Source organism: Glycine max, chromosome 5 (genome assembly GCF_000004515.6).
Source record: "Glycine max cultivar Williams 82 chromosome 5, Glycine_max_v4.0, whole genome shotgun sequence".
Taxonomy (NCBI): domain Eukaryota; kingdom Viridiplantae; phylum Streptophyta; class Magnoliopsida; order Fabales; family Fabaceae; genus Glycine; species Glycine max.
The window spans coordinates 11,113,500-11,127,051 of record NC_038241.2 but is presented as its reverse complement, the minus strand read 5'-3'; the positions used below and the strand labels follow the sequence as shown (position 1 = coordinate 11,127,051).

The 13,552-nt window shown below is 33.9% G+C and overlaps 1 protein-coding gene across 1 annotated transcript; it reads left to right on the top strand.

Moving 5' to 3' along the window:
* The first annotated feature begins 2,567 nt into the window (after window positions 1-2,567).
* On the top strand, window positions 2,568-3,386 carry LOC102664933 (WRKY transcription factor 72A-like). Its single transcript, XM_006580660.1, has one exon. The coding sequence runs from the start codon at window positions 2,568-2,570 to the stop codon at window positions 3,384-3,386; it is 819 nt and encodes a 272-aa protein (XP_006580723.1).
* The last annotated feature ends 10,166 nt before the right edge of the window (window positions 3,387-13,552 follow it).

The following is a 13,552-nucleotide window of genomic DNA, read 5'->3' as shown; positions in this document are numbered from 1 at the left end:
AAATGCATTATTAACAAGACCTATACTGTCTTACCCACAATCTAACTCTACCCCATCCATTTCTTGAGATAGTTACCAACAAGTACATCCTACACTAGTATACTATTTCTGCTGAGAGGATGGGAAGATAGATGACCAACAAAATCATTGCACCACTGTTGACTAATAATCTTAGCCATTTTCGTAAGACTAAAAAGCATTGGAAAATCAATAAATAGTTTGTTTCATGAGTTGGGAAAATTTCCAATAGATGAGACAAATAGTAAAATGAAAATTGCATTTTCTCATGATGTAGATAAAGGCTGTATGCTATCGTGTACAAAATGGTTTTACAGAAACTATAAATATTAGATCAAGATGCAAACTGATAACATTATGCTAAAGAAAGACATTCACGGTTTCCATGATAATGACACTGCTTTAGAAACATGTTTTTGCATAAATTGTTTTGATATGGCATTTTGAATAAGACTAACTACAATCTTATTGAATATGCTGAAAAAACATAATTTAACACTATTTATCTTATGTACTTCATTATATATATACTTGAAACTTCATTTGGTTAATTGCTAATACTAAGACAATCCAATTAAAAAGTGTGATTTATACTTAATACTTAAATATCTTTTTTTCCATTCCCAAAACTGAAACTTCGTTTTTGCGGTGTTCTTTCGATGCAAAGTCACCGCCCTCTCGATGACAACCGCTTGGTGCTCACTCATTTTTTTTCTTTGGGAGTCTGAAAGAGGTTGCTGTGTAACAAAGACGGTGAAGAGAAATTGAGCTCATTTTTGGAGTTTTACGAGAACGATGGTTTGGTTCTCCGTATAAATAATAATAATATAATAAAACAAAAAACAATAGAAATTGAGTTCACCTGTATAATTGGTAGGCAGGTAAAGCTTTTATTTAGATGAGGTAGAGCAATGAGAGAGAGTTTCCAAACGAGAGTTTATCATAGAGTTTCCATGGCATTCCTCTATTTATTATTATTAAGATAGTGTTAATGTTAAGAAGAAAAAAGTATTTATCAGTAAAATAATTGAAAAAATTGAATTTATAAATTAAGTTATAGAATTTATAGGCGTTGTTGTTGTTGTTGTTGTTGTATTTATTTAAGCAGAAAATGAATTATATATATACTTAAAAATATAAAGTAAATTATACTAATTACTCTTAAAATTACGCATTCTTTCAATTTTTAAACACTTATGACAATTCTCCTTATAAAAAAATATATTTAATATTTTTCAAATAATTAAGGAGAGTTATTGTAATATATAAAGGATGTTGATGGTTATAAAAATAAGGATGTTGATATTATTTTTCAAACAACTAAAAAGAGTTAATGTTGTAAGACGGTGTTTTTTTATAATAAATTATTAATTGGTTTTAATTAATTAACAAGTGTAATCAAATTTAAATTTAAATGTTTGTAGTTAATTAATTATTTACTTGATGATTTCTTGATTATGTTTGTGTGTGTTTAGTGAGTTTGAACATGAGTAGATGAACCTTAATGTATGATAGGGGTAGGTGTGCTAGGATAAAGCCCGGGTGTGAAAAAGAGAATTGTAAGGGTCATAAACCCTTCCCTTAACTCTCACAATTTTAATTTGTTTTTACAAGAAACTTTCTTTCTCTTCTTCGGTTCAGACCAATCCAACGAACCTTAAAATCTAAGCCGAACCAATTAGATTGGTTCAAAATCTTTTTCTTGTTCGGGTTGGACCCAAACCAAACCAATTAAAATTCGATGTTGATTGGTTTAAATATCAAATTCACACTTTTCAAATCCGAATCAAGTATATATCTATTATTATTTTTGTTATTTTTTTAATGCTTACTTACATACTATTGTGAGTCTTTTGAATCTTTTCATTGTGTTTCACTTTAGTTTGTCTTTAGAATCAAGGTTTGTGGTTGATAATTTTGTTTATTTCCTCTCTATTATTATATATAGATGAAGTTTTATGATTTAATCAATCAACCATGTGTTATGTTTTTATAATTTATGCTATTATTTAGTCGAATTAAGTCAATTACCACTACTAGAATATGGGCTTTTTACGACGGTTAATAAGGGCTTTTAATGACGGTTGCAAACCGTTGTTGTATATTGTGTCGTTAAAAGTAAATTGCTTTTTATGACGGTTATTTTAATAACCATCTTTGAATGCTGCGTCTGCTTCGACATTCAAAGGCGGTTATTATCAAATAACTGTCTTTGAATCCTCCTTCTGATTTGACATTCAAAGATTGGTGTGTTTATCAGGTTGATTGTACTTGGGCATTCAAGTGATTAGTTAGTAAAAGTAAAGGTAGATTTATCAGGTTTGAATAGTACTGGTTTTCTTAACTTTTTTATTGATGTTATGACACCAAAATTAAGCTGAAATTAGAATCCAAAAATTGGTGTGTTTGATATAAGTTACTATTATTAGCTTACAAGGTTTCAGCTCTTAACTTATATAGCTTATAAGCTAATTTTACTAAACATGTTGTTAATTAATATCATTTTCTTTTAATGAATTAATTTTCAGGTGCAAAGATGTGCTGAAGACATGTTCATATTGATTACCATCTATGAAGGAACTCACAATCACCCTCTTCCTATGTCAGCCACTGCAATGGCCTGCACAACTTCTGCTACAGCTTCCATGCTCCAATCTCCCTCATTGAGTTCACATGGATTAGTTGATTCAGCTATATCCTCCATCATCAACTCTAGTGCTCCTTATTACAACCCTAATAATGCTCTAAACTTCTCTACACACCAAGTTTCAAGACCACAACAATTCTACTTCCCCAACTCATCCATTTCAACCTTGAATTCTCACCCCATAATCACTTTAGACCTTACAACACCTCCAACTTCTTCCTCAAACTCAAGCTTCACTTGCATGCCAAAATACTCATCAACAAACCTTAACTTTTCCTCAGGTTTCTCTCCTCTACATTCTAGCATGCCGCAATCACCTTGGAACAGGTATAGTGGTTACTCCAACTCTGGAACACTTTATCAAAATAGACACCAAGGTGGTAATTACATGTTAAACACGGGAAATCAAAATCAACCATATTCTCTAGGGCATCTCCATCAACCTATTTACATGAGCAACAATAGTACCATTTCTCAGCATTCTTTCCCTAATCCCATTGTTGTTGCAACTGAGGCAATAATCAGAAGCAACCCAAAATTTCAATCAGCACTAGCAACTGCTCTCACAACATATGTTGGCAATGAAGCTAGTAGTGGTAGGACAAGAGAAAATCATGTTCTTGAGAGTGCAGAACTGATGAAGTTAAAGTTGCTACGTAGTGAAAATAGTATAGGAAACTCAAGTATATTTCCACTACCACTACCAGAGCAAAGGAAGTGAAACAAAACTTCAAGCATTGCGTATGTGTCCGTTTGTATAAGATGTTGGTAGACTTGATTTCAATTTTGAATGAGAACCGAAGAGTTGATTTCAATTTTTTTTTTAAAAAAAACAAGTTTTTTCAAAACTTTTGCAGCAATGCATGAAAAGAAGAGAAAACCAGGTTGGGGAGCTATGGGTTTCCTGATCCTTGTAGCCAACTATTTTGAGAAAAGCAAGTGCAACCCTTGTAGCCAACTCTCTGCAATATTGTGCCATTCTTTTGTATTTGGAGTAATATAACAGATTGGGGAGCGAAATTGCACAAAAGGAATGAAGTTGATGACTTCAATCAACCATTTTAATTTAAATTTCACTAAAATTAGGATTCTACACTAACTTCTGGAAGGGATTAAAGACCAACAAATTTATTATCATCATAACAATTATCATGTAAAGCTAAGATTCAACTGTATATGAACAAAGTTGAACATATCAACAAAATATCAAATTAAAAAAACATAACCGATATATCAATATAAATATATTTTACTAATAAAACACCGTACGAACATCAACCAGAGCTTCAATAAGAAATAGCCATTGACCCGTTTGTAGCCCACTCAAAAATGCATCAGCTTCTTCATCAACAACTCATCGATGACATGCGCGCGTCTTCCTTGCAACCACGATTACCAAACATCACCATTAAAAGAAATTACATGGAACCCGCAACCTTTATTCAACAGTACACGAACCACTTAACCTAAAACAAGGTTAAAATAAGCTTAACCTAACAAAGTTACTAACTGACTAACCAATCTCTGTCTTCACGAAACTTCGAGCCGAGAAGTTGGAGCGATGAAGTCGAAGAGGTGAGGTCAATGTCAAAGAAAGGAGCTTCAATGGAAGAAGGGGTAGGGCTTCAATGTCAAAAAGCTGAGGTCAATGTCAAAGAAAGGAGCAAGGTGAACAAACATGCGAGGGTTCAAACAAAGGAGCAAGCAGAAAGGTCTAGGGTTCAAAGCAAGGAGCAAGCTAGCAGAAAGGTACAGCCGCGAGGTTTCGTAGCAAGCAGCAAGCAGTTTTGCCTTTTTTTATTTTTTGAATTACGACAATTTTTTTTTTCTAAAAACCGGCGTAAATTTTATAAAACATAACATTCTAAGGCGGTTTTCAATAACCGCCTTAGAATGTACGTCGTAAAATGCAATTTGTTACACAATAATTACAAAAATGCCACCGCACCACTTTCTAAAGCGGTTCCTCAAATAACCGTCGTAAATCACGTGTCGTAAAAAACCATTTTTCTAGTAGTGTACATTCAAATATGTTGCTTACATTATTTTATGACAACATTATTTGTTAAATTGGGAACTGTCGCAACGTGCCATTTTGCGGGCGAGCGAAGGCGAGGCTCACGGGTGCGCTTCCCAAAGGAGGAAAGATGCGCGGAGTCGCCACCAACGTTTATTTGTGGAAAACGTCGGAAAAACCGAAGGAAACCGGTCAAAATGAAAATTCTAAGTTCGGGAGTTGTATTTACGCTTGAGGAAGATATTAGCACCTCTCACGTTTGTCTCAAAGGACAACAGCCTATTTTTTAGAATTGTGGAATTGTGTCATGTTACCTTTTATTTCTTTTTATTTTTTGAGGTCGACAAAAGCGGGGCTTTTGCTCCTACGTACCCTCCTTTGGAGAGGAAATCAGACCTACGTAGTTCTTACTTATGCGTGAATCAATCGATTCTTTTTACTTGAAGAGTGATCATTTAAAGGAGTTGGACCTTTAAAAATGATTCATTTTACTTGGTAAAAAACTGAAATGATAAACTTTCAAAAACCTATTTTTGTGGACGAGCTTGACTAGGCGAGTTGATTTTAGCCTTTAGTTTCACTTTAGTTATTAGTCAATTCAATTAAGAATGAGAAATCCCAAAGAGAAAACGTCCGATTTGATCTTTCGCTTTATTTTACTAAAAGACATTTTTTTATTATTATATTATTATTTTACCTCTTTTTTGATTTCCAACGTGGTTACGGCATGACCGAACGGTCGGAATTCATTTTAACCAAAATTAACGGATGATACAATTCAAACGATCGGTGGAAATTTATTTTATTTTTAGATTAGGCGAGAAATGACTTAAATAAATGGCTTAAGCACGTCAAAAGGGGGTATAAAAAGTAAATGAAAATGAGAATAAAAATACATGAAACAAAATGTGGACCACCACGGGTACATAGAATGAATTGAAAAGCTTGGTTTGAGGTACTTACCCATTGAAGACTGAAAAAAACGAAGAACGAACGATGAATCTTGAAGAACGGTCGAGAATCTTCGCGTAATTACTCACGGAAACATTACGGAAACGTTACGGAAGCGCCTCGGCTTGGATTTTCTTCACGGAACTAATTTTCCTCAGCTATTTCGAGAGAGAGAGAAGTGCCTAAGGGGCTGAACCCTTTTCTTCTTCACTTCTCCCCCTATTTATAGCAAAATAGGGGAGAAGATTGCTGCCCAGCTCGCCCAGGCGAGCAAGGTTGCTTCCTCTAGAAGCAACAGCCTTCTGGAGGAATCTTCTGGAGGGCCCATGTGGGCCTGATTGCTATTTGCACCCCCATTTTTACTAAATGCACCCCTTCTATTTTTTTGGTAATTCTTTTTTCGTAACATTACGAAACTTTACGAATTTCGTAACGATACTTATTTTTCTTTCCGCAAGGTTACGAATCCTTACGGATTATGTATTTACTCTTTTTTAGCTTTTCGAAGAAGTTACGGAAACTCACGAATTGCGCAAAAACACCTCTTTTCGACTTCCGCCACATTATGGAATTTCACGGATCGCGCAAGCCTGCTTCCTTTTGATTTCTGAGACGTCTCGGGACTTCATTTATTGCATGTTATCAAGTAATAATCCCCGGACGAAATTAGGGTATGACAGGAACAAAACCCTGTTATTTAAAAAAAAATCAATTTTTTTTTGTTGGATATCTGATGACCAAATTGAACCAATCCGTTCATCATAAGGTTGGTTTGATTCAGGTTAGGCAAAAAAATTTATGAAATCTAAACCAAGCCCAACTAATTAAAATCAATTGGTTCAAATTTTATTTTCTCCAAAATCTGAACCAAACCGACCCATGAACACCCCCATTCTTCTTTGTTCTTCTCCAAGAGAGACCAAAATCCTAGGTTTAGTGTTGGTGAACAAAGGAGTGCAAGAAATTTAAAACCTTAGTTCATGATATAAACATGAGTAAATTATTCAATAAGCGAAAGCATACACAAAAACATACCGCTTGTAGTCAATATTGCTATCAAGTGTTTATAGATAGATAGAGATCTTCTAGTCTTTATTTTTTCTCAAGTATGTGAATCAATGGAGCATCACAGACAATTTATAAGCAAGACCAAAGACCCCTCCACCTTATTACCAATACCATAACAATCCTTATGAGTTCCTCCATTAAGAATAATAAAATGTTTATTACGGCTATTGCAACAACGGTTTTATTATTTTGTAGCAGCTCTTCATTATCAAGCAATTAACTATAACAATAAGTAATCAAATCAATTCAATAATATATGAGCCACAAAATATTTTCCAACATTCTCCCACTTGACTCATACATTCTTTATAAATGATCCTATTATACTAACAACTAATATGACCATGTAACTTAAAGCTTGAAATTCCTTAAAACCGCATAGAAATTATCATACATGAATCATGGCGGTTATGTTTTAAGATAAACACTTCCTTCCATCTATTACAATGTATAATACTTTCTGGTAAACTAATTAAAATGAGTCCAAACTATATTGATTCAAATGAATCATAACTTTATATGACAAACTTAATGTGCACAAGTCATAGAATGAAAAAGACATAAAGTTTAACGCAAACCCTTAAGTCCCATATGAACCATATGATCTTAAACTATAGCTAACAAACTTTTATTTGGATGATTGATTTTGTCTCTATATGATCAATAAAGATTAACTCCTTTAATAATGTCTACCTTATGTCAATATTTTTTCCTTGGTTTTCACCTTTATTGGTTTGCAATGAAATTGACAAATTTAAGACCAAAAGCTTTATATGCCTGTGATATAATCTCATAGCATCAGATAAATTCTTTTGTTAAAGTGGTTCTTAAGGGTATCCCATGCTCCCACTTGTTTTCTCAAATTTCACTTGTTGAGAAAATTCACTTTCACTAATTAGGAATTTTTGCTCCCACTAACCTTTGGAATGTGAGTATAGGGTAATAAAATATAAACCTTTCTTGATAATATAATATAAATGCTACGATAATTCTTGTAAATTCAAACCTTTCGATACAAGATGTGTATAGAATTACAAATTTTATATATGAAAGATAAACATCATAATAAAATAGATCATGCCTATGGGTATAGAAATATCATATCGTGACATTTAGTCCATAACTAGATAAATTATTACTTCCCTTGGGGGCCAAAAATAATAATTCCTTTATAACATTGTCTAGGATGCTATGACTATTCTAAACATGTAATCCATATAAGTCTTTATAATATGTAAAACAAATGTCATGTTTACCAATGTAAATCATGTCCTTAATATATGAATCTAGCAACATAAAACTTGCATGCGAGCCAAAGTATTACTCAATTAGATTCATAACATAATCTTATGATAAAACTATCAAATTATGTTCATTTTCTTAATTCATGTGGGTAGATTAAGAAATACAATTTGATATTTTATCCTAATTGATTATACAAATATAACAAAACTTCTTCTGAGATAAAAAATTATATATAAGTATAATCAATCACAATATTATGTCCAATTCTTCATGTGATCTTAAATAACTTAATATATAATTTCAATTAATTAAAGATGCTATGACTAATCAATAATTGATTAAAATTATAAAAATCACTAGATGAATAAAATTATTTCTTCACCAAACAAACTCCTTTAGTTTTTAACACCAGTTAATGCCCATAAAGGGAATGTGGTGAATCCAAAGTTAAGAAATTAATTCTTAACTAAAAATCACATTTTCCCTAGAGTATTATAGCTACCAATTTCTAAATACCAATAAAACTTTATGCAATGTAATGATTCAACTTCAAATACTCGAATACAAAGAATTTAATAAAATAACATGCATAACAGAAACAACTGAATCATTCTCTCAATATTCTTTAATTAACAAATAATATTAGGTTCAATAGCAATTAGCATGTAATTAACATAAAAAATTGCATGTTCATAATAGTCCTAACTTGCAGCATATCCCATTCAATAATAATTAAATGGAAATCAATTTAGTATTAACATTAAACTAATAGTCGTTAACAATGTAATGAAGACATCAATGACAAGCAATCAACGCAACAGTAATTTGGTTCAAAACCACTAAATCCCATGATGGTATCAAATTTGACAATACACCTCCTTGTGTGTAACACCCTGAAATTTTCTTCTTAATTTATTTTGCTACACTGTGATGAGTTAGACAATGAAAATTTGTACTGAGTAATTAATTTTGTGTTCATATGATTTAATTTATTATTTGTATAATTTTTGTGTTATATATGTCTATATTTAGTGTAAATAATTTGTTTAGTCTAGTTTGTCAGAGATATGAAAACTGCCTGAACTAAAATTTCATCTGTAACAAAATTGTGTTGTACACTAGGTGGTAGTGTAATTTAGTTGTGTGAAAGTGATCTCTATGTGAGGTTCACTATGGTTACACGTAATCCTAGAGAGATTAACATAGTAATCAAGACGTTTTGGATAGAATTTACTAATTTTGGTAAAAAGAAAGAATACCCATTTTCGGAAAAATTCTACTTTAACCATTTTTAGTAGAATATTCAAAGGGAAAACATACCAATTATGGGGTTGATGTACACGGTTTTCATGAGCTGCCAAGAATCATTCATGAGTCAAAATTGAGTGATTAAGATAAGCCAACACCTTAATCCAATGGACCATGCTCTAAGCTTCTTCTACAAGTTTCATTAAACTCCAAAAGCTCACAAAACTTGGTAATTCTTCCTCTCTTTCATGAGAAGGAAAGAGATACCATTTCCATTCTTCTTCCAAGATTTTCCAAGTTTTCTTGAACCCTTCTTCCATCAAGCTTAGGTAAATGACCTTTATTTTCAACTCTAAGCTTGATTTGCACTTCATTTTCTTTCTCTATTTTTTGCACTCTTGAAGGTTGGAAACTTGAATCTAAACTCGCTCATTCTTCTTTCTTAATTTTGTGGAGCATCACCAAGGTAGGGGGAATCTCTCCATCTCTCGAACCCTATTCTTGTTGTTAAACTTCCTTGAATATGTTGTTGCCTTGAAATTTTTGTATTGCTACCTTGTTCTAGATCTGTGTGCAGAGCTATTTTTATTGAGATTTTGATGCGCCAAAAATGAGTTATTTGCATATTAAATCCTAGGGTTAGACTTAAGGTGCGTCTAAAATGGAATTTTCTAGAGAAAGTTGAGCAAAACAAGTTAAGGAGATTTTTAGGAAGCCATAATTTTAGTACGAAATTGAACTAGTTACTGTTAATGTATGGACTGTTTTCTAGAATTTTTAACTTAAAAATGAGTTTGTTATGTATAAAAATGTAGGGTACCAAATAAGGTTTAGGAAAAACTGATTTTCAAAGCATCTAGAAAATTCGAATAAAGTTTAGGAACGAAATTTGGTGAACCTAGACAATAAGGGAATTTCGAGTATTAGTTGAAATCCAATGATTTTAAGCTCAAAATTGAATTTAGAACATGGAAAAACCTTAGGGAAATAGTAAGGAGTGCTAAAATTGATTTACGAAAAAAATTATAGGATAATAGATTTAGACGGATATAATTGCTAGAATTGAGCATTTTGTGTTCTGCATTTCTGAATGACATGATTGAGTGTGTTGGACCTTTTATTCTGAATTGTTGTTATTCTGAATATGAGAATACCATGAGAGTGTGAACTCTAACAAATGATATACACTATGGATTGGGTCTGAGGGTGTCCAACCCTTGGCAAATTGATTATTATAATTTTTGGTTGATTGTATTTTAGTCGTTATGTTGTCTGCAAATAGACGTGTTCTATTTTAATTACTTGAGAGATTAAGATTGATTTCCTAAGATTAGTACATATGTTTGATCCTCGCCTCAATTTCTTGTTGTGTGAATGTCTCATTATGTTTGTTGTACGTGGCACGAGGGCTACACACATGACATGACAGTAGGAGAGAGAGGACCAAAGGAACCCAGGAGAATTAACGAGTGGTGACTATCCAACATTTGGTGTACTCATTTGGCACGTAAGTTCACATGCCTCACTTTGCTATTCCTGACTGGCCCTGAGACCTATATTTTTTAAGTTGAGAGCTAGGAATCAATATACAATGTATCTTTATGTGGCAATCACTCATGACTGTCATCCACATACAAGTGTAAGACCATCATGACCTGGGAGGCTTGGTGGTAGTGGTTGGGCCCTATTGTGAAATAAGTGGGATAGTTATGCGCTTTGGACGCGAGAGTGTTGTTTGCTTAGACAACCACACACAATGGTTAAATAGATTGTATACTATGGTTTTGCTTGTTTTTTGATTGTGGCATTTGAGGAGCGGAGGACTCACCCATACAACCAAAAACTTTTCAGGAGTAGGTCATGGAGCATCCGCGAAGGATGTTCACGTGGATTAATAGATACAACTATAGTTATACAGTGGAGGAAGAAGTATACCTCCATATGCACTTTGGTTACATATGACGCCACTTTTTGTTGTTAGATGAGCCCCAAATACCACCGATCACTATAGAGACACATGCTACATATCATGTTCATGTTGAGCGTAGTCCTTAGTGCGACATCAACCATATTATCATCTATCACACCTACTTAGGATTTGAGCAGCCAAATAATCCATCGAGGTTCGTGTGGCACTTCTTTGGGCATGATGCTAATGGGAGAGTGTTAACTTTATAATTACATTAGGATTTATGTTGGCCAAGTGTAACTGAATCCCAATTGTAGTACTTAACCGAAACTCAGGTCATCTCCAAAGGGAATAGTGTAACTGAATCAACTCATTCTTTTCATTGTTTATCACTGGTATTCCACCCTTTTTGGGGACTACTTGCACAGGGCTTACCCATGAACTGTTGGAAAGGACACATATCATTCCAGCTTCAAGAAGTTGTAGTACTTCTTTTTGGACTTCTTCTTTCATCACCAGGTTAAGTCTCTTTTGTGGTTATGCAACTAGTTTGAAGTCCTCTTCAAGGTTGATGCTGTGCATGCAAATAGATGGGCTTATTCCTTTGAGGTTGGAGATTTGCCATCCTAAGGCTTGCTTGTGCTTCTTTAGTACCTCCACTAGTCTCTTTTATTCCACTTTGGACAATGTGCTACTAATGATGGTTGGTTTCTCATCCTTGCCCTCTAAACAAACATATTTAAGGTGAGGAGGCAAGGGGTTTAATTCCAAGATAGGTTTTTCTTTAAACAAGGTTCCTAGACCTTCTATTTTATTTTGCAACACTTCCTTTGAGGAATGTAGGTGCTGGATGCATTCCCCCAGGTTATCATTATGCTTCGGCGTGAGGTCTTCCACGACGTTGGTTAAAACAAGCTTTAATGGTGTTGGTGTTACTATTTGTGGAGTTTGCTCTTCTATTACTTCATCAATTATATCACCCTTGAAGCAAGCTCTTTTATCCTTAGGGTGCTTCATAGCTTCACGCACATCAAATGTGATCTCCTCGTCATCCACTTGTAAAGTGCATTTGCCCTCCGTAACACTAATGACGACATTAGCGGTATTCGTGAATGGTCTTCCTAGACTTAAAAAAGGACAGCATCTTCTTTGATATCCATGATGACAAAGTCCACTAGTATGGTGAACCTCCCAACTTGTACATGCATGTCCTCCATTATTCCAAGAGGAAATTTAATGGAACGGTCAGCTAGTTGTATTGTCATGTATGTTGGTTTCATCGCTACCTTTCCAATTTTGTTTAGCGGAGATAATGACATTAGGTTGATGCTAGATCTAAGATCAAGGAATGCTCTTCCTATTGATAGATTCCCAATTGATATAGGAATGGTAAAACTACTAGGATCACCTAGCTTCTTTCTCCAAGATGGCATTGCAATCCTCTTCAAGAGTCACTACGCCATAATCTTTCAATCTTTTTTTCTTAGTTATGAATTATTTTAAGAGCTTTGAGTATTATGGCATCATGTCTACTCCATAATCTTTCAATCTTTTTTTCTTAGTTATGAAGTATTTTATGAGCTTTGAGTATTCTGGCATCATGTCTATGGCATTGCTGAAAGGAATGGTGACATCGAGTTGCTTAATCAAGTCTATAAGCCTTCTATATCGCCGCTTCTTGTCTTGCTTTGTTGGTTTGCGAGGATACGACTTCTCACGTGTAATTGCTTGTTTAGATTCTTGTGTTAGTTGGCTCTTTGTCTTAATTGGCTCTTGTGTTGTTTCTTAAACTATCACGTCCTCCTCTTGTATGTCTTCCTTCACTTCGTTGTCTACCTCCATGTCCTTTCTTACTGGCTCTTTAGTTGCTAACTCACTTCTTGTTGTTACGGCATTGAAGTCAACCTTGTTGGCAATTTATTTTATTTGCACCACTAACTTCTTTACTTGATCTTTTAACAGATTTATTACCTCCATGGTGTTCTCAAGGTTGGAGTAGGATGTGGTGCTAAGGTTGATTATGGCTTATTATAATTTTGTAGTCTGTTCTCTCATGAAATTGGTTTCCTTGACTACTTCCTTCATACAGTAAGAGGTATGGTGGTTACCTCCACACTCTTCACATGGGAGAACTGATTGTTTTGGGGGTATCATTGGTTGAAGTTGTTTTACTATGCTTTTGGTTATGCTCTCCATCATAGCTTTCATTTGTGTTTGTTGTTTAAGGGATTCATCTTCGGTATCTTATTTGGGAATGTCCTTTGGAGAGGTGCGGTTGCAATCACGGCCTCGTTCACTAGCTGCTACATCTTCTATAATTTTCTTTACTTTTGTTGTGGTCCCATTGACATAGTATCTTCCTGCTGAAGCATTTATCATTCTTCTATATTCCTTAGTTGTTCCTTTTAAAAACATGGAGATTTGGGTGTAATCAGAGTAACCATGAAAA

Excerpts from the sequence above, each read along its gene's own strand:
- LOC102664933 (XM_006580660.1), top strand. The coding sequence starts at position 2,568 with ATGTTCATATTGATTACCATCTATGAAGGAACTCACAATCACCCTCTT.